The 20,975-nt window shown below is 37.4% G+C and overlaps 1 protein-coding gene across 1 annotated transcript in view; it reads left to right on the top strand.

Moving 5' to 3' along the window:
• LOC138733914 (cilia- and flagella-associated protein 43-like) overlaps positions 1-20,975 on the top strand; it is a 42,029-nt gene that overhangs the window by 6,682 nt on the left and 14,372 nt on the right. The window contains 25 exon segments of the mRNA XM_069881430.1: positions 196-312; positions 1,413-1,493; positions 2,311-2,376; positions 2,378-2,460; positions 3,474-3,577; positions 4,339-4,479; positions 5,527-5,696; positions 6,427-6,579; positions 7,017-7,147; positions 7,865-8,030; positions 8,614-8,727; positions 9,697-9,774; positions 10,505-10,630; positions 11,083-11,187; positions 11,943-12,059; positions 12,870-13,079; positions 14,765-14,971; positions 15,743-15,832; positions 16,599-16,676; positions 17,511-17,636; positions 18,124-18,243; positions 18,325-18,432; positions 19,517-19,603; positions 19,905-19,993; positions 20,365-20,572. Coding sequence (XP_069737531.1) covers positions 196-312; positions 1,413-1,493; positions 2,311-2,376; positions 2,378-2,460; positions 3,474-3,577; positions 4,339-4,479; positions 5,527-5,696; positions 6,427-6,579; positions 7,017-7,147; positions 7,865-8,030; positions 8,614-8,727; positions 9,697-9,774; positions 10,505-10,630; positions 11,083-11,187; positions 11,943-12,059; positions 12,870-13,079; positions 14,765-14,971; positions 15,743-15,832; positions 16,599-16,676; positions 17,511-17,636; positions 18,124-18,243; positions 18,325-18,432; positions 19,517-19,603; positions 19,905-19,993; positions 20,365-20,572 — 3,075 coding nt within the window.

The raw sequence follows: 20,975 nt of genomic DNA, 5'->3' as shown, positions 1-20,975 counted from the left end.
GATTTTCAGCTAGTGTAAATTTATATAATTTACTAAATTCAGTTGAATTCTACTGGGCACTTTTTACCTCAATTTAGAGTAGAGTATGAAACTTTAAAGAGCTCAGGAAGACGAGTATTTTTTCTTGAAGTCTTTGACAGCTTTTAATGAGAAGTCTCATAGCCCAGGGATGGATTATCTCTCTCTGTCTGTCAGGGGACAATCTATGCTTACAAACCTGCCCACAGTGGAGAAGCTGTCAAACTCCTGGACACATGCAGTAGTTGTTTCCTGACAGCTGATTTTCTTACTCCAGGGGACAAGTACTGTGTGGTAAGAAATTATTTTCTTCCTTATATATAATTGTGGCTCTTTTCAGATGACCAAAACGTTGGTAAGACACAAAATCAAAAGCCTTGCAGAGATCGTGACTGTTCTGGTGTTTGTTACAGTTGTGGAAAACCTTCTCATTACGGAATTAAATGGCATTAATTCAGGTATGGCCTATAGAAGGGTCAGAACTTGCCCTGGAATGCAGGGTGGATAATTCGCAGGCTGCTAAAATGTTGTATGGTTCTGCTGTTTATTTGCTGTCTCACTAGTGGTCAGGAACACAGCTGAGCAAAAGGTTGATTCAATTCAGAGAACAGATGTCGGAACAAGGAATCCCTGCTGATCTTTTCAGCCTCCAGCACAAACTGGAATAGCCTGAGAGATGCCTTTGTCCCAGGTCCAGGGACAACGAGGCATTACTCATGGATCTGTTCATTCTGAAATATTCCTTGCTTTCCTCCTGTGTCTTGGACTCCTGCAACTGATTCATCTCAAGGCCATGAATTCTTCAAGTAGCCAGCCCTGAAATTCTGGGGTGTGAATCAATTAGTTTTGCTGATAATCTGTTTGTTTGTCAGTAACATGGGAATGACAAATTTTACCTGAGTCTGAATGAGTGATGTGAGGGTTGATTGATCTCTAGCCACACTTCACTGTGGAATTATAAAATTTCCTGGTTATAAGAAGGCCTCAAAAACATGATACACATAATTTTTCATGTGAGAAAACCAGATGTCACCTTAAGCCCTTTCCTGTGCAAAGAAAATGATAAGCAGGTTTTCTATTGCAGGCTGAATGGTGGGAGTGCTAATATTGATCAAGCTTACATGTTTTGCCCTAGATTGTCTCATTCTGCTTAAAAAACATTCCTGTATTTGCATCAATTCACAGAAATGATTACACATTTTCCGTAGGTAGGCGTACCTTGCAGCAACTGGACTTAAAGGGAATTCAAGGTAATTTCAAGCAAAACTAGTAATCCTTGATCTGCTCTGCTCAGACACTATTTGAATTTATATTCTATAAAAGATCACTAGTCATTTCCAGACTATTTGGTTATTCCACTCTCTTTTGACTATGTTTTTTTCTCTGTTCAATAGTCTGTAACAATTTCAGGTGAAGTACAAGTTTGGTTCCTGGAAGATGGAACTTGCCTCAGCAAGCTCAACCTTGATATTCAGGTACACGCAACCAGGAGCTCATTTAGTGACTGATGCTTGAAGTTTTCTTTAGTATTTCTTAATTCATAGCATAATATTCCACAGATTTGGATCAACCTGTGGTGAGGAAAGATCAGTAGTGTCTCTGTACAACCCATGAAAGAGATTTAAAAATATTACGTTTACTTGAACTAATCGTCTATTGAACTGGGCCATAAAGCAGAGGCAACATGTCAACCTCATGTCATAGAATCATTGAATGGTTTGGGTTGTTGTAGTGATGTGTCTTTAAGCACATATTTGTAAATAACAATCTAAATTTTTATAATATTTGATGAAATATTTATTTTTAATGAGTGTCAGAACTGAATGGAAAAGTTTTGAGTCTGTAAAAACTAAATGCCTTGAATGACCAGGCTCTTGAAACTGAGTTGATAAAAGTATTTAAAACTGTTAATGCTTTGTCCTGATTTAAGATGCATTCAAACCCTGAAATCTGACACAGTAAGAGACTCATCCCTTTCTGTAAGAGCTGTACACATAACAATGCACTCACTGTTTCATTGAGGTGGGACTTATTTCACTTTAAATGTGGATATAATGATTTTTTTCTGAGGAGTGCAGAATTGGCTTTTGATATGTAGATAGAGAGCATAGGGAAAAAAGCCAAGACGTCTCTAAAATACTTTGTTAAAAACAAGTTTTTTAGCTGAACCATTTGAGGTTTCTTCTTCAAATTTTAGGGACTTCTAAATAGTAAAAGAAGTCGCATACTAACATACAGAATAGTTGTAAAAAAAGGTATGGAACTGTTAATCATATTTTGTTTCTCAACTAGGCAACAGCTATGGCTTGCTGTCCCTCCTCCAGCAGCGTTGCTGTTGGGACCATAAGAGGTCAAATCTTATTTTCTTGATGTTACCAAAGCTGAAGCTCCACGGGTTGTTCACAGAATTTTTCTTTCCAAATTTCCAGTGTTGTCTTTGCAGTAAGTATGAAGCAGCAGGGGCAGTAATATTGTCAATCTGTTTCTTGAGTAACGCTGTTAGTTGAACAAAAAAACTGTTCAAGCTTTGATTCCAAAAATAACAAAGTAAAATATTTTGATGGTTTCAATTATTTTCCAACATATTCTGAATTGCTTGCAAGAGAGGTAGTGGCAGGATTTATATGAGAGAAATATAATAAACCTGTATTTTAAGAAGGTTTAACTGAGCACTGAAAATACTCATGTATAAGATCCTTTCTGGCAGATCACTGTGTGCAATAATTATGCACAATTCCATGTATCCAACTTTAGAGGGCCATTTCTCACTAGAAGTAAATTTAAGTTTTTGTGAAATTAAGTATAAGCCTTTTGGTCATCCCTTTTTATACGGTGGATTTTTATTACCATTGTTAATTATTCATTTGCTCACTGTTCTGGAATTTACCAGTCCTCCTGTAATAAGCTCTAGTGATGTAAAAGGCTTTTTTTGTTTGGTTGGTTGCTTTTTTCCATTATTGAAAAATCTGAGAGTATTTTACTTCTACTTTTTAAAAAACAAAATGGATATTGAACAGTTAAACTTTAATATTAGTCTGCCTGTTATTTGGAGACTCAGATGTGATCACTTTCCACAGCTACCTAAGATAAAACATTAAAAATAGATACGGAAAGCAACTCATTCAAGGTCAAATCAATATAAACAGAGCCATGTCTATTAAAAATAATATCAAAATCTGTATAGCCATTTTATTTTTAAAAACATAAACTTCATTAAAGATTTGCTGAAGTTGTTAACAGACTGCTATGGAGCATCGTTAGCTTTAGATTGACCACCCACACAATTAGAAATTGCACTCATAACTGCACTTTATATCAGACCCTAATCCTGTAAACCTAGAAGCTGAAATTTCAGTTGCGTTTATGCCCTCAGTGAAGTCAGCAGAGTTATTGGAGTGGAATTATTTGACTCTTTTTATTGAGCTGTTTTCTATTTGGATTTTTTTTTCACCTAGTTATGACCAGAGTGGCCGGTTCCTCATCACTAGGGCTGCAGAAGGACATATCTTTATTCTAGATGCCCGGCCTTCAAAATTATTCCAAGTTCTTGGATATGTAGGTAATAAATGTTACAGCATTAACTACACTGTGTTTTCACTATTTACTGTATTTTAGGTGTACTTGCTTTTTTTTTTTTTTATTTAGTTTTAGTTAGCAAAGGAGCAGGTAAGTCAGAGGGAAGAGAATGGATTAGCTAACCAGCTGATCACAACTCCAGCACAAAAGGAATAGTAGTGGCAAAGAACTTAAGACTTTTGTGGCTCATCTTGAGAGAATTTAGAGTAAAAATCATGATAGCTGGGTGCAATTGCCTGCCCCGGACATCTTTAACGTGAGGACTGCTGGAACTGTCAGCTTTGCTGCTGGATGCTAAAGAATGAAAATGATGGAATTTTAAGTCACAGAATAATTCTTCAGAAATTTGTGTATTTGTTTTTGCAGCCTCTCAATTCCACTAACGTTATACTTACAGATCGCATCTATAAGTATAGAACTTCATCATAACTTTAAGTGGTGGTTATCAGCAGAGAACCTCAAAATTGCTACAGTTCAAGCTGGATGTAAAGTCATATTTGAATGTTTAATGTCATAGTAACACTTAGCACTCTCAGTGCTGGATGCCTCTAGCTGAAGTTGTGTGCGTGCCGCACTTTCCAAAACCAGGTTGTGGCTTGTCTGATATTTTCATGCAAGTTCCAAACTGTGTGGTTGAGCTGAGATGTGTCCTGAACATGGGTCTCTTTGTTTGATGTGATAACTCAGCAAAAACGTTACCGTGATTCAGTAACAATTTGCATTGATGTTCCCTACCTGCTTCAGCCTTAGCAGATGAAGTGCTGGATCTCTCTGTAGTTTCTGACTTCAACAAGGACTTAGTTGAAGTGGCGGCACTTCTTAATGTGGGAGCGGGCCAGAGAGCAAGACTGGAAGTTTTTTATCTACCTTCAGAACTCACAACAGGTAAGAATATATATTCTGTGATATTTTTCTAAGGGAAGATCATATTATTGCCATCCATTAACACAAATCTTAATCTCTTTCTTCATCTCCTCTGTACATTCTCCTGGGACATCATTTCTCATACAGCATTCGGTAGGCTTTATAGTCAGCTCAATCATTGCAAAATGTGATCTTTTAAGGGAAGGCCAAGGAAGGAAGAAGTAATTCATTTGCAGATTCACAAAGCCATCGCTTAACAACTACTTCTACTGGTGGTGGTTGTTATTGCTGTTATTATTACTATTGAGTGGGCAATGCCCGAAGCCAGTCACAGAGACCTTGTTCTAGGCATCACCCTTTTGCAGACTAGCATATCGGGTGTTCAAAGGGGAATCAATCCCACCAGCCTCTTCAAAGAATTATTATAGGTATGTAATAGCTCAGAAGGAAAATATTAAAGGTTGATCTATCTAAAAAAATAGTGATTCCCTGTCTTTGTTATAGCTTTTCTGTGTAAAAGCACCAAGGAAAAAGTCTACTGTGTTTAAAAAATATTACCTTGTGTCCCAATAGGAAATGTTAAAGAAACTTTCTATGAGAAAAGTGTCACTATGAGGAAAAGGGGGGGGGGGGGTTAAGGACGCCTAAGAAAGGCAAACTTCCATTCACCTTCTGGAAAACTGATATTCTTGGAATGATCAGTTCGGGGCACTTTCTGGAAACAGGTGGAAAACTAATTCAGTTGTCATGAGAGGTCTTAAATGCATAAATTTAACTAAGGCACAGCAGAGCAGGGTAAATCAGGGTATGCAAACAATTACATCACTGTGGTTAAACTGTTTCTAGGACTTCTTTAGAGCTGTCTCTCTGCTTCACTGCAGTGTGCTAGATTGGCACGACCCCCAGAGTAAGTGTCAAACCTAGGTGTCTTAATTCCTAGTCTCCTTGAAAACTCACATAATGCTCACTCCTTGCTGAGACTGATTTTCTTAATTACTTGATGGGTGAAGCACCTGCATTAGTGGTAATGATGCCTTTTCCTCCCTGTTTCTTTTTTCACGCTTCTAGATAATGATGAGTATGTTAATGACCAAGGAATGTTTGATGCTAGTGCCATTAAACAGGAGCGTTATGATCTGGATTGCCCTTTGAGCTCAGCAGTCAGATTGAAGGATAATATTGTGTATGGTTACTGTACCTCTGGACTTTTCATCTGTAAATATCATCTCACTGAAAAGGTAATTTTCTGAAGCTGCTTTATTTTGGGTGATGGTTAAATACCATCAAACAAAGGCTGTAGCTGAAGTTAATATAGCAGGATATTATCATAAAAAGTCATCTCTGCACTCAAAATATCTACTCCATCCATAAACATCAACTTTTAGTATCCTACCACCTGCTCAGAAATCTGGCAAAAGCAATCTTCTTGTTTGATTACAGAGAAAGCCAAATGTTGCTTCTTAAAACTTGTACAGCTTGCAGGCACTTCATGTGTAGCTTCTGTGTTGGAGCTGTGCTTTTGTGCAGTCTGCTGAGTAACTGGAGTATCCAGCTCTTAAAAGCACTGAGCCCATGTGAGCCCATGACTCTAAGACACAACTGCAAACCCAGCTCAGCCCTGCCTGAAATGAAGTAGTGGTCACTGTCATTGCCTGCTGATGAACTGGACCTCTCTGTAGCTCATAGGTCTCCCCCAGTTTGAGTCAGGTCAAGGAAGAAGGTGAATTCCAAAGGTGGCATTCCTCCTTGACAACTCTGGGCCCAGGCACATAAAAACACACAGACCCTTTTGAAGAGATGAGAAGCAAATCATCGTAGCAATGTTACTGCTTCCTGAGCTCAGAAATCCAAGTGTTTGGATTGTAAATCACCACATGTGATAACCCACAAAACTGCCATCAGCCTTCTCAAAATGGCATAGACATCTCCATAATCTGAACTGCTGCTAACGTTTTCTTTGTTCGGCAGACTATATCGGAAGACCCATCAGTATTTTTATCAGAGAAGAGGATTCGTAGCAATCAGTTTGGATCGGGGATCCTCTGTTTATCACCCAACGGCCGGTGGCTGGCATCAGCAGCGAACGATGGTGTTTTGTTCGTCTATCACACTCCTACTATGGTAGGTAGGCATCCAGGTACAGGCTTTGTTTGGTGTACGCGAGGAAGAGGTGTGCAAGCTACTTTCTTTCACTGGAAGCTTTTCTTTGCTTGAATATAAAGTGTTCCAGAAAAATTTACGTTGAACATGAACTGTCATAACATTATATAGTACAATTGTTTTTATAACTGATGATTATACAAACTACTTACTTTCTTCTCCAGCAAATCTTGGGGTAGATAATTTTACTACTTTTCGTTATCATCACCTGCAAAATTAGTATTCTAGAAACTTGTCCCATCTGTAGTCAAAAATCACAAAATCATAAATCCTAGGCTTTTATATACTTCGTGTTGACATTTTGGATTGACTTCTATAAGAAAATACAGAAGCATAGTTTATAGACATACCCTGTTACAAAAACATATTTACTCATACTGCTTCTGTGACTTTTCTAGGATATACTCGCTCGTATGCATTGTCACTCATATCAAGGAGGAGGAATCAGATCCACGGTATTTTCTCTGGATAGCAAATTTATCCTTGTTATTGGGAAAAATGATGGTGCCCTGGTGTGCCTGAAATGGAAGTATGTATAATATTGATGGTGTGAATTTTTGTATCCTGACAGACAAATTTTGCATCTATTTGTGATTCTAGACTTTTTATTAGTCTCAAAGTAAGGTTAAGAATTAGATGAAGTCACTCCTCTCATCATTAGAGGTAGCTTCCCTAGCTCATTTAAAGCTTCCCACCAGTGTTGTGGAGAATGTCTTGGACTTTGGGTGCGGTTGCAATACAAGATAAAGGAGTGTCTTCTGATAAGCATTACCCATAATAAGCTGCTTATCACTCTCAAATAAACCATCTGGAATGGGGTGTCTGAGGATCTAAGCCATATAATCTCATGAGATACCATTTTATTTCAGTGATTAGGGGACATCACAGATTTAACGGGAGGGAATTGAACTGTGCCCATAGAGAGCTCTTAGCAAGCATTAGGAGTGAGGGACACGTGAAACTACAGCTTTTCTGTGGTATAACAAATGTTCAGGCAGATGCATAAATGGAAGATGGGTCCACCAGAGTGGTATTTCTACTCTGGGGAATGAATCTTTCAGAATTTCTAATTCTGAAGAAACTTCACTTAATTATGAATGCTAGAACTCAAACAATATTAAATCATATGTAAAAATATTGAATAGGCATTTTTGAACAACTTAGTAATTTTGTTATATGGAATATTTAATAATTTGTCCTTTATTATAAGACATAAAAATACATCAATTTATTTTCTATTTACTAGGAAGATAAAGAATACTGAAGCTGAGGAAGCTGATCTTCACTGGCGATCTCTTCTTGCTATACTGAACAAGTCCACTTCAAATGAAAATACTGTTTTACAATCCATGGCAGAACGGCATTTTGACCCAGAATCCACAGCAGAATCACTTCCAGAAGGGAAATTTAAGGTGGGGGTTTTTTTTATTTTTAGGGAAGCGGGGGGAAGGTTTGATCATTATCCTAAAATTGCACATGATAAAAACTGTCCTCCAAACAAACTCTGATCCTTTTGCAGAAGTAGCAAAATACTCCCAAGGATAGGCTGAATATGCTTAATTCTTAATTTGTAGAATAGTATAAACAAGGAAATGGAATAGTTATGGGAAGATGGCATTCACAGCTTCAGTTTCACATGGTTTCTTCAGCCACAGAAAACTCTGTGAAAGTCAATTTCTCCTCATGTGAAATTATTTGTCATTTCCAGTGTGATATTACTGCTATACATTGTGTGTTGTTTGTTTTCCTGTTGAAATCAAGCAAAGCAGCAATTACAGAAGTTAGTAATGTCAGGCCATTTGAGTCAAAAGGCTTTGCATAACAGCAAGGGTTTTCTGGACCAAATCTGGAGCCTGGTTAGGGAGTAAAAATATTGTAACATTCTCTTTAATGACGTGGTGGTGCTTCTAATGCGAGTCCAATTTTTATTTTATTTTGGTCTCTCTCTTATTCTCTCTAAGTACCTGAGATGGATGTTTATATCCTTAATTTCAGGATGCATCGCTTAAATCTTCCAATGTAGAGGTGACAGAGGAAGACGGAAACGTCACCAGTTCATATTCAGCCAATACCAATGAAATGACGTGGATAGATCAGAAAATGAAGAAGGTACTTCGATAGAACAAGTAATAATCAAAACAGGAGTTTTCAAGAGTCAGTAGTGATTTGAATTATGTGCTGTAAAGTAATCTACTTTCTAAAGCTCTTCTGACATTTGGGCCTCCCTTTAAGGCGTTGCCATCTAGACCTTTAGAAAAGTTAGGGTCAACGTTATAAACACACCAGAGCAGGTACTGAGCACAATAGGAGCTCTAAAGGCCAAAAGGCCACTTCTACACAAGGAGTAAATGAAAAAAAAAAGAAATTGCCAGAGAAATCGGCTTCCTTTAGAAACTTGTAAAGATGTTTTTCTTCTAAATGTCAAGAAGTTACACTGAAGATTATTACCAGAAACCAAGCAGGTGCTTCTTCCCAAGGGCCAGAATAAAAAATTCTACAGCACTGATAAATCAATAGTCAACAATATGACATTAATTGCAAACCCCCTGAGGTTTATTTCAGGTTAAGGTTGAGGTGAGTATGATGTGGAACCAAAGTTTTTTAAGAGTAAAAGTTCATCAAAGATCTAATAGTGTGCAGAGAGGGGATTTAGTGCTTTGTGAGTCTGGAAATTGCTATATTAATGTTAGCATAGATAATTTTTTTCCTCAGAAATATGAATTATGGGTGGTAGCAGGTTCTTTTTGTTATGAACCAGAGCTGTATATATTCTCCAGCTTCTGGGGCTCAATGATAAGATGAAATATCATTGCTTTCTGTGTGATCTCAGGAGTGACTTTCTTTCTTTCCTTATTTTAAGCTCTGTTTCTGTATAACCAGTTTACAGTGTGAACTGGGTGTACAATCATTTTTCTTTTTAGCAGTTCTAAGAATCAACCTATTGAATTAAGCTTATGTCTATTTCAGTTATTAATCCCTTCTGAGTTTTGTTTTCTGTACAGATAATGTTCCTTTAGATCACTTCAGTCGTTTCCTGGGTTATTTTTTATTTTCAAAAATATATCTGTTGTATGTCAGGTCATTAGAGAAGAGACTGAGAGGTTTGCTAACCAGAAGAAAGAGCTGCAAATGGGAATTAAAAAGCTGCATGAAACTGTGAGTTTCTTACAAGTGTAATGGCTTAGCTTACAGTTTTGTTTACATGTACACTTCCTTTACAACTATCAGCTCTAGTGCTTAGTTACATTTTTGTCATAAACACTGAGCAGACAGGTAATAGAGAGATTTGTCTCTTCAGGGACAGCGTGCTGAACCTGTCAGGAACAACTGTCTGGTTCTGAGGTTCCTTTGCTCCAACTAAAAAATTTGTACCACCCTTATATCTTGAGCAATCTATCCCCTCAGCAGGCTAGTTTCTGCTGGTCTAACAGCCTTCCGTTATAGAAACTGTCATCCTCTCCTCTTCCTTCTCCAGTTTGTTTTCCAGTTGCTCAGCTCCCAGCATATCCTGCTGCATGGGGCTGTTCCTCCCCAGATGCAGGATTTTGCATTTCCCTTTGTTGAACTGCATGAGATAGATAAAAACTTTTGAAAGTTCTCAGAACTAAAGAATGAACAATTCCATGCTACAGATTCTTAGAAAGTATGCACAACTCCACATATAACATCCAAATGAGCTTTAAGGGAAGGATGAAATATATTCACATAGTAGTCTCTGTCACTAGGTACAGGCAGCACGTTCTACCAATTACCATGAAGCAGTTAAAAGTGGAGGCAATTAAAATGATTTTCTCTGTTATCAAGTTCCACAGTGTTAAAACCAGTGTTTCCTCTATTCACATTCGAATTACTTTTTATTCCTTATACTTATTTTTTAAAAAAACAGATTCAGAAAATGATGCATGAAAATGAACTGGTGCCAGACATTGAGAAACTGGAGCAGCAGGAGTTCAACCTGGATGTAGAAGAACAGGAAAGAGCACAAGAAAAGGCTGAAGAAGAAGTGGCCAGGGTATGATAGAGTGGAAAGAGAACATTTTAAAACTAGCAGTGAAAAGGAGAAGCAATAACTGAAGAATAGAAGATGATCTCAAAGTTGTTCACTGTTGAGAAGCAGGAAAGCGTAAAAGTATTTTAAGTCACTTTTTGAAGCAGGTGAATCTGCTAATGCAGATATTGCCAGTTGGAATATGATCTATGCCAGAAACTGTAAATCTGACACTGTGACCTTGGGTACAGCGCTGCTTAAGTTCTGGAATGCTTTTCTTCACATATGAAATGACACCTTTCAGTAGCAGTAGTATGCAATATCATTTTTGGAGAAGATAGCTGCAGTAGTCTAAGATTATGAAATACGGGTAATTCATTTAATCTGCCAGGTTTGTTTCAACAACTCAATACAAATTGCCTATATCTTGTTGGTTTGCACCACATGTCATTATTTTCTTTTCTGTATCTTGAAAGGTGAGGAAGGAGATTGAAATGGAGAATTTAGCCAACTGCTATTTGCAGAGTGTCATCAAACATGAGTGCTGGGATCCAATGTGTGTAAAAGGACGTGCTGTTAAGGTAACCATCACTTTCTAACTCACTTACTGCAGTAGTTTATTGATTCCTTAAGGTACTGAAACAAAATAAATAGAAGTATAACACATTTCTGGTTTGCTTATGGTATGAGGAAAAAAACCACTTCTTTCCAGGGCTCATGCAAATCTTTCATTCTGTTGATTTTGACCGAGCCTGGCTGATTTTGCCTTTTAAAGTGGATAAATGTGCTAATAAGCAAATAAGTAACTCCTTAGTTCCTAGATACTAGAGAATATCTTCATGCAGTGTTGCTAAAAGGAGAAGGTAAATATTATATTTCTGTGTTGGGTCAGTAGGACTTCTGCAACACAGAATGTAAAAGCAAAATTTAACCCTGATTTTGCCTATTTTAAACAGAGGGATATTAGTCAAACTAGTGATACTAGATTATCTCAAGGGTGGTTAAAGACCGAGTAATTTTACCAAAAATCTTGTCCTGGTTGAATTCTGTGAATAAAGAGGACATAGCCAGAGGTTATTTAAAAAAAAAAATAAATAAAGGCAGCAAATTTTAAACCAACCATTTTTACTACCAAAAAGGCAAGTGGTTTTTTTCTGACTCCTATATTCTTGCTGGATTGTCTACATTAATTGATCATCAATATTCTTTCTGATTTTAAGAAGCCTCTGTAACTATTTAGCATTCAGTTTTTGGACAAATGAATTAACAGATGTGTTCTGAAGAAGTTTTTACCTTGGGTGTTTTTGTTTTCTAAAAAAAAAATATAATTGAACAGTGCTTCCATATAGCTTCTGAAGTGAAAAATTATCCAATGAAGGAACGTACTGAAGAAGAACTGAAAATTCTGGAGAAAGTTCTCCAGTTAAAGAAGATTGAGACAGCTGATGATGAGGTACAATCCCTTTGAAGTACTGCATATAGGCATTTCAGATCAGAATGCTCTGAGTTGGCATCTTAACCCCTTTTTTACATAGACACATTTCTTGGGTCCGTTTTCGCTGTAGAAATACTTCCCTAAAAATTTGAAGATATTCGTAAAGATGAAATGTTGTGGTTTTACTTAGAACAAATGCATTAGTATTGAAGAATCACAGAAGAGCTGAGGTTAGATAAGCCATTTGGAAGTCATCTACTCCAGCCCACCTAGAACAATTTACTCAGCTCCATGTCCAGTCAGGTTTGGAATATCTCCAAGGATGGAGGATTCCATAACCTCTATAGGCTACCTTCTCCCATGTTTGACAACCTTCAGAGGAAATGTGTTTCATTATATTTAAGTTGGATGTTCTGTATTTTGATGTATAACCATTTCCTTTCAATCTGTCACCGACACCGCTGAGAAGAGTCTGGCTCTGTTGTCCTTACTCCTCAGGTTTTTATATGTGTTATTAAACACCACCCCCCAAGCCTTCTCCTTCTTGAGGCTAAACAATCCCAGCACGCTCAGCTTCTTTTCACATATTAGGTGCTTCAAACCCTTAATTGTATTAGTGGCCTATCGCTGGGTTTGCTCCGGAATGCCCGTGTCTTTCTTGTACTGGGGATCCTACAACTGGACCAAATATTCTGTATACGTTCACTTCAACTTGTGGGTTTTTGATCACTGGGCTTAATTGCAGAATATGATCTCTAGAATTTTTTCATACGTGTGCCACTGGTTCGTATACAAAATTAACACAGTTGTCATGTTTGTGATATTCAGGCTCAGAAGAAAAATCCTGAGACTGAGTCTGAGACTGTATTACCTGAGGAAGAACGAGAGAAGACAGAAGACGTAACGGCTGATGATAATGCATCTTCCTGCCTGATTGGAAGTCTGAGCTCTCAGTATGGTGGAGATACATCTATCCTGTACCACCAACTGGACTTGCACAGTAGGGAGCAGAAAGTCAATCAGATAGTGTTATTAAAGGTGATGTCTTTTCAAGTTTGTATTACTGTAGTGGCACTGCCACACCTTTGGGTTCTCATAGCAGTCACAGACGCTCAGATTTTGGGTGTACTGACACTACAATGGAGAGTTGCACAGGCCACTGTGTTACAGATAAATGCACATCGTGCAGCAAAGCACCATGTGGATTTGCCAGCTCAGGTGTGGAAGAAAAACGTTTTTATGAAATTGGTTACCCAGTTTGAGAGTATTTCTATTTGTCCTCTGGTGTTTGTATAGCTGGCTTGCACAGCTCAGCATGCCTGTGGAAACATGACCTCTTTCCATACTATTTGCTGCTGAATGAAAGTTCAGCTGTATCCTCACACCATTTCATTTCTTTACAGTCTTATCAGCCCTTCATTTGGAGCCTTCAGTGTTTCTGTTATTTAATATTCTTTACTATCCGACTCTCCCTTCTCTTACCCTGGCCTGTTTATTAAGCAGTAAACATGCTACATAAAAGGCTTCTTATGAAGATGATCTGCAAGGGCAGAAGTGGTTAAACAACAGTAAAGCATTGCCTCATCAGAGCTCTTTAAGGCTACAACTGGTAGCAGAGCTCAACAGTTATGCGTTGTAATACATAAAATCTAGTAGATACACTAGTTTTTAAAGCAGATGGGGAAGAAACACAAGGAGCAATTTTAGATGTAAGTTTGGATGTAACGAGATCTTTCTACTGTGTGGCTTTCAAGATGCATACGATATATCTAATAGCAGACAAGTCTGCTGTGTTCTTGGCCAGTGCAGTGAATTTGCTGAGAGTTAGATAGGTAGCTGACAAACACTTGAGCACAGCCTTTTGTCTCCCAGCAACACTTTATGTTATCTGCCATCCTGCCTTACTACATCATAACTTATTATTGTATTAGAAACCAATGAAATAATCATGGCCACAAAAATATTTATTGTAATACAAATTGCAGACAGCTAAGCATCTCAAAATGTAAAATCTGGTGATAGAACTGAAATCCTTTCCATGTTTCATTTTATTAAATTGATGTAGTAGGAGACACACATAGTTTTCTCTCTTAATATTCTATTCTGCTTTGTTGAGGTCAATTCTGTAGGCTAAAGGAAGAATTTAAGCACCGAGAATATATGATTTTTAAAATCATTGTAAGGTCTTAGCTGTTTTAAAAAAATAGTTTACGACTTCTGTTTATTTATTTAATGAGGGAATTTTTCTTACATATGCCAGGCAGAAAATCACATAAAAGCATTATTGAAACTGCAGGATGAATCACTTAAAAATCAGGAAAATATGTCCTTAGCGTGTATGTCCCTTAAAAGTATGCCCCTCTACCTGTGATTTACAGTCTCTAGATTTATAGGTCATGTGTTTTTTTTCTTTGAGGCCCCTTCTTTCAGCCAAAGAATTCAAAAACAAGCAAATAGAATTTTCTATCCAGTGTTTGCAGCAATATGCAGCAATAAAAATTTCTATGCGGGAAAAAAACCCCACGAATGATAGTTTGCCCACCTCTATTTAACAAAGCTTGAACTCTGCCTATATGATTTTCATTAAAGGGCTTTACCAGTTTATCTCCCTGTCACACATACAATTACACACATTTATGGTTTTGATGGCTTGAGGAGTGGTCCCATAATCATGGATGGATGTGACCTGTGCCATATTGCTGTTTCCCTTTTTGGTATTTCAGGACATCATTTACAAACTGAAAACTGCTTTTAATAAGGAATTTGACATAGTTGCACAACAAAAGGAGCAGGAGATAGAACGAGTGAAAGAAAGAAACCTGAGGATCCGAGAAATCTTGGAACAACTTGATCTGCAGTTGGAAGTGTGGGAGCCAGCTCTTACAGATGATGAGATACCAGAGCGAGCACTCACAGTTCAGGATTCAGAGGTGTTTGAAAAATGAATCTTTCTCTTTCACCTACTCAAATATATTTATTTAATTCCTGTCATTGCCAGACATTGAAAAGCTGAAAACAGATGTGTCTGTGTACTTAAAATCATCTTTTTGTCTCTTTTGCTTCCCTTCACTCTTTAGGGAGAAAACTTATAATAAGTCAATCCAAAATGAATAAGATGTATACAATCTTAATTCGTTGATGTTAAGTTTTTAATTGGCTATAAATTAGGTAGATATTCCCCCTGTTCCTGAGTGTAAGATTCAAGCCAGGCTTGGAGGGTTTACTTCCATAGATAAGGGTTTCTCTGTTTATTCTGAGCACCATTTTGAGACTAAGTAGTTTTAGACTAAGTGTGTGGGTACTAAACCGTGCTTAGTACTGTAATTATAAATTGAAATGATAATTTATAAAGAAGCACCATGCTTCTTATACAATATATTCCACCAATCTCATGCTCTTTTGGTCAGTCTTTCCCAATTCTCTCTGTTCTCTCACCAGTTCGTGTTATTCACTGTCAGAAAAGGTATGCAAGAAATACAACTAATCTCAACAAAAATGATGGTAGTTTCTATTTTAGCATTTTTAAATATGCTTTCAGGGGTGTTCGAAAGAACAATGTCCTCTTGAGGAGTATTATCATGGAGCAGAGATACAAAAAGCATCAAGAATTAGTATTGCCCCTCTTTCCAAAGGTTCTTAGTCTGCATGTGATCACATTTGGAGAGAAGAACCCTGATATGACCCTCATTTTCTTCCTTCAGATTAAAGTTGAAAAATACTTGACTCAAGAAGAGAGAGAGAAAGCAGAAATGCTGGCTAAGCTTGAAATGGAAAGACGTCTTGCTGAGAAGGTACTTAAAGTAGTTTCCTTTTTTACTGTGTAGGCCTTTGTCTCTGGTCAGGCTTATTTAGTTAATGCTGCACTGAAATATTCCAGTCATGTAGCATGGGAGAATAAAGTGTAAATGGTAGGTAATGATGATGTGTGCCTTTTCCTTCTTATTATCGTTTACAATTGGAACTACCTAGACCAGCCGGGGGGAGAAAAGATTTAGTATTAGGCTCAACATTTTCTAAAAAAAATGGCAGTTAAAAATACTCTATCAGGTGACCAGGGATTAGATAAATTTCTAAATGCATGCTGCTGCTCAAGAGAGAGCTTTCTGCTTTATCTGTGTTTGTTAACTGAGCGACCTGTGCTCTTCAGGGATAAGGCAAGGGTGTTGTAATGCTTTCCTCTGGCTTTAAAATGCATCTGTGCAGAACCTAAAATGGTTCTGTTCCCAAAAGAGATGCTCAATGAGACAATAACACAATAGCCTCCTTCAGCCTAGCCTACCAACTGCACAGGAGTAGTCTATACCTGTGTATTCTTTTCTAGAATGCCAGAATGGCAGTTTGAGTAAGTTATTTGGTACGTGAACATCCGTCCACCAGAAAAAACTCTGAGACTTTCATCATGTTTCACAGGCATCACCGAAGTGCATTAATCTACTAGTGACACACCGTATAATTGTACAGATGATCTAGATGTGAACTACCCTATTATCCCTCTCAAAACTTCCAATTACTACACTTCCTTTTGCAAACAAAAATATTTTTTGTGGTTGTTTGCAGGACAATGACAGACTGCGTGCTCTTAATGACATGATGGGTGGAGTCCTAGAAGTCAAAAAGGAAGACGTCTTGAAGATGGTGAGCTGTGTTTCTGCCATATCATTTAGGTGGTTTGTGGGCTTTTAGAGGACGTGTGAAATTCAACTAGCAAATATTTCAAACCTAAGTGATAGGAGAAAGTCAGAGACTTGTAGAATTGCATTAAACCTACATAGACTCTGTAAGAGACCACACACTGGACTCAAAAGAGACCACAGAGTTCTAGTGCCTGCGTATGACTTATCCATAACACCTGTCCCTGTCACAGTGGAATACTGCAGGAACATAATCTGGTATTACCATTATAACAACTGGTGGAGGAAGAGCCTGTTTTCCATCACTGTGATCTCACAGAAAAATACTGTATTCCATTTTAACTCAGCCAATATAGATAGTACACAAGTAAAGAAAGGAACAAATGTGAAATGTCACAGAAAAAGAGTACGGCAGGACCAAGCATTTTCCCTGGAATTGATCTCTTTTGGAAAATAAGGGCTCCACTTAGAAGTATACGTTAGCATGGAGTTAGATTTGGGTTACCTTTTTGAGTTAGATTTTTTTCTGAAGCAGAAAACGTGAGGTATCTAGTATCTACAGCAGTATGTTTGAGTACAAAATACTTGTCTTTTACAAGATCCAGCAGTGAATTCCTATAAGCAATTGAGAGAGAATAGCACAATATGTGTCACCAAAATTACTGTGCAAGTGGCAGACCAGAGAAACAGAATATATAGGTAACTTAGACTTAAGTCTTGTACCTTATTTACCACTAAGGAATACCTTTAACTCATCTTGAGATGTGCTAGAGTTTGTTAGTGTGCAGATGGGGACTTAATGTTGCTTTTGAAACATATTTGTCTTTAATTCTTCCAGGATATTCCTCCACCTCCTTTTCTGTCCAAGCCTGAGCATCTTTGGAATGAAGAAGAAAAGAGAATATTTAGAGAATATGAGATAAAAGTCAAGGAACTGAATGAAGAAAAAGAGGAATATAGAAGGGTAAATTAAAATGAGAAAAGGAGTGGTTTTGTTAACATGCTCATCACCAGAGTTTCAGGAGCTACTTCTGAAAATGCTAATACACAGAATAAATGGAGAACAAGTGAAGAACAAAGATCATGTGGCATATGAAAGAAGTCCTAGCTTAGACTAGACAATCTCTACTTATACCAAGTAATACAAGCCAAAGCCTGTGGCATCTCACAGACAGTAACTTTCCTTCACAAATGTACCAGTATTCCTAAAATTTTTTTCAGGTTCCATTCCCAGAGTTGCTGATGCCATACGCAAATGATACAACTCTTTTTATTCTTCGAAGTCATATTTGGACAACATAATTCGGTAGCCTGGCATCACCTCCTTCCAAACAAATAATTTCTGGGACCTTTTGGCTAAAGGATACAATTCCATATTTTCATTCTACAATATCTGAGCTTCTTTGTTCTTCTAGATGTGATATTGCTGCTCTTGTCCTTCCCTTCTCCAGGCACTGGAAGATGAACTGAAGAAACTTAAAGCTTCCATCCAGGAAACAACACGAAATTTTGATGAGATTGTGTGTAAACTCTCTGAAAGGAAAGTGAAATCAGAGATGGTCGTCTACCAGGTATTGCAGAGAACATTGATTTTTCTTCTCTGTCACTGTGCATCAGGAAAGTTAACATTTTTTAATACAATCATTTTACAGGAAGAACTCAAAATAGTCAATCTTGTTTACGCTTTACTGTTGGATGAGGAGTTGGACACTAGAAAAGCTGGACTTCATAATTTTCTTGTGAAAAAGGAGAAAGAAAAAGTAAGTAGTCATTTGGAATGCTGTTCTTAGGAAAAGTGTAATATTTACAAAACATTTTCTTGTGAGGACTGCTCTTTCCAAATAAAAATTTTGCTGTAGATTATTTTCTGACAATTTACAGGGTCACTGATATATTTTTCAACTTGTACAGGTGACATACTTTATAAATACATATGTTTTTTAATAGATATACTCATTTTGGTTCAGCTGGAGTTGTTTGGTAAAATTCTATGCATTCAGAAGGGCATGCTGCTAATGGTTGTTATATATAGTATTTTTCAGTATCCAGTGTCAAGCTGGAAGCAGCAACTATGATGCTTTTAGGACATGAAGATGTGTAATGCCATCAAGTTTTTCACTGAAGTGAGGGCCATGCTGACTTGTGTTTGCCAGTTCAAAGCATAGACAGAGGTTGCTTTTGAGTATCTGACACACATACCCTTGAGCACAAAGTGTTTATAATCTTATTGACCAATTTAGTCTCCTGAAGCGTTTACCCATCCCTGCCAAATCATATAAAAAAAAAAATTCTAACTCTTCCCATAGGTAGATCTTTTGGTCCATACAAACTGTGAAATACAGGAGAAGGATCTCCCCAGCAGAGTAGAGGCATTTAACAGCCTCAGTAAGACGTAGTATCCTGACAGGTAGCAGAACTATGTTATGACGAAAGGGAAGCTGCATTCTCAAATTAAAACACTCCATTGAACAGCATTTGTGAATTTTTGCACTGTGTTACCTGTGATGATGTGAAAGGAAAAGGAAATTTTTGTGCAAGTGAAAACAACTATCAACAAAGGTCCTTACATTCAGATTTTAATATGAAGACTTGTAAGCATTTGTATATTTCTTCCACAAATTTCTTACTGTCTTAAGCAGGGGACTAATTTAATTTCACACCTGCTCACCCATTAGCAGTATCTACAATTAACCTGCAGAAGAAGGCATTGACTTGTTAGTGAAAACAGCTCACATGTTTTTCTCTAGAAATAAGAAAGCGTCAGCTTCATCAGTGTAAATGAGTGGCTGCTTGGTGCTTCTGCTGGGTGAGTTTCATTCCTGAAATGTTTTGGTTTTGCTATAGGACAAGACTACGAAAACACTCCAGACTACAGAACATAAAATTGTGGCTTACATGGACACCTATGAAAATGCAATAGTTGAAGAGAAGGTGAGACTCTTGACAAACACAAGGAGGTTCACAAATTAAAAAGTTAATGCTGTGTCTTGATAACAAGAAGAATGTACTTCACTGTGAGCATGGGATGAGTTCTGGTCAACTTGCTGATTGCTGAAATTCAGTTGTAAAGGAGAGTATGTGCAGAGAAAAATTAATGAAGTATCCCGGATTCCTGTGATGCTTGACAGTGCTTGGAAGAGCACCATGTTCTATATTTCTAAGGTATGAGCAGGTTAATGCTTTTTTAAAAATAACGTTTTGGTAACAAGAAAGCTTTCTGTTTCCCTCCTAGAAACTGGAATGTGGTTTTACAAAGGAGTTTGCTGACCTACCTGCTGATCTCCTTAATGAGCTTTCCCAACTTTACAAACGTCGACCAGAGTAAGATCCTCCTGATGCCATCTGCTTAAATATTGGTGTTTCTTGGGAGACAAGAATGAGAATGCTATTTATTTCAATGGTCAAAATTATTTTGATAATCAGTGGGCTGCCTGCTTTTTATTGGCTATTTAACAATTGCTTTTTTGAGTACTTATATTTCCTCATTCACCCCCCACAATCTATTTTAAATGCAATCTAAATAATCATGAGGTTTCAAAAACATATATTCTTATTTTGTGTAAGATGCAGTCTTACCTATTTGTTCTTTGCTAGGAACTTGAAAGAATGAAATGTTCATAGTTGTTTTTGCACTTCTTTTGTGCAAGAGATAATAAAAAGTAAATATTTTATGTACTCTATATGTGCACTAGGGCCCCAGTGACAGAAATGGCCTTTGACACTGCAAACCCGTATGGCAATTGTTCAGGCTCAGCTGAAGATTACAAAGATGCACGTACCCTGTTAAGGAAATCCATGGATGAACTGGATAGTCCTGAGTACATGCCTAATGGCTTAGACCCATCTATATGGGAACGCTTTTGTCTAGCTAGAAGAAATAAAATGGAAACTGAGGAGCTGGTATGTAAAATTCTTTATTTTTCCAGTATACTTCTTGATATTTTCGGATCTGATAGTTCTACGGAGTTCAAGTGCAGGGTCAAGGTAATGGTGAAACAACAATGCAGCACACACACAAGCTGCATTTGAGTTTGAAGGTTGCTTCTGACCACATTCAGTTCAGAATAATAGAAATGCTATGAAGGGAAATGGGATCTAGTTCTCCTTCACAGGAAAAATTAGCATATTAATGTGAATGGATTTTATCAGAATGATTATGATTTTGGTGTGGTTTCATTAAAAAAAAAAAAAAAAAATTACCTTTCCTCTGTCCATACCAAAAAAAATATTAAGGCATTCGGTTTTCATCATCTGTTGGAGTTGTTCTCTCCCTTTATCAGTCTACATTTGCAGCCATGCATTC

The sequence above is a fragment of the Phaenicophaeus curvirostris genome, unplaced genomic scaffold, assembly GCF_032191515.1.
Source record: "Phaenicophaeus curvirostris isolate KB17595 unplaced genomic scaffold, BPBGC_Pcur_1.0 scaffold_46, whole genome shotgun sequence".
NCBI classification, from domain to species: Eukaryota; Metazoa; Chordata; class Aves; order Cuculiformes; family Cuculidae; genus Phaenicophaeus; species Phaenicophaeus curvirostris.
This window is presented reverse-complemented; position numbering and strand designations above follow the sequence as displayed.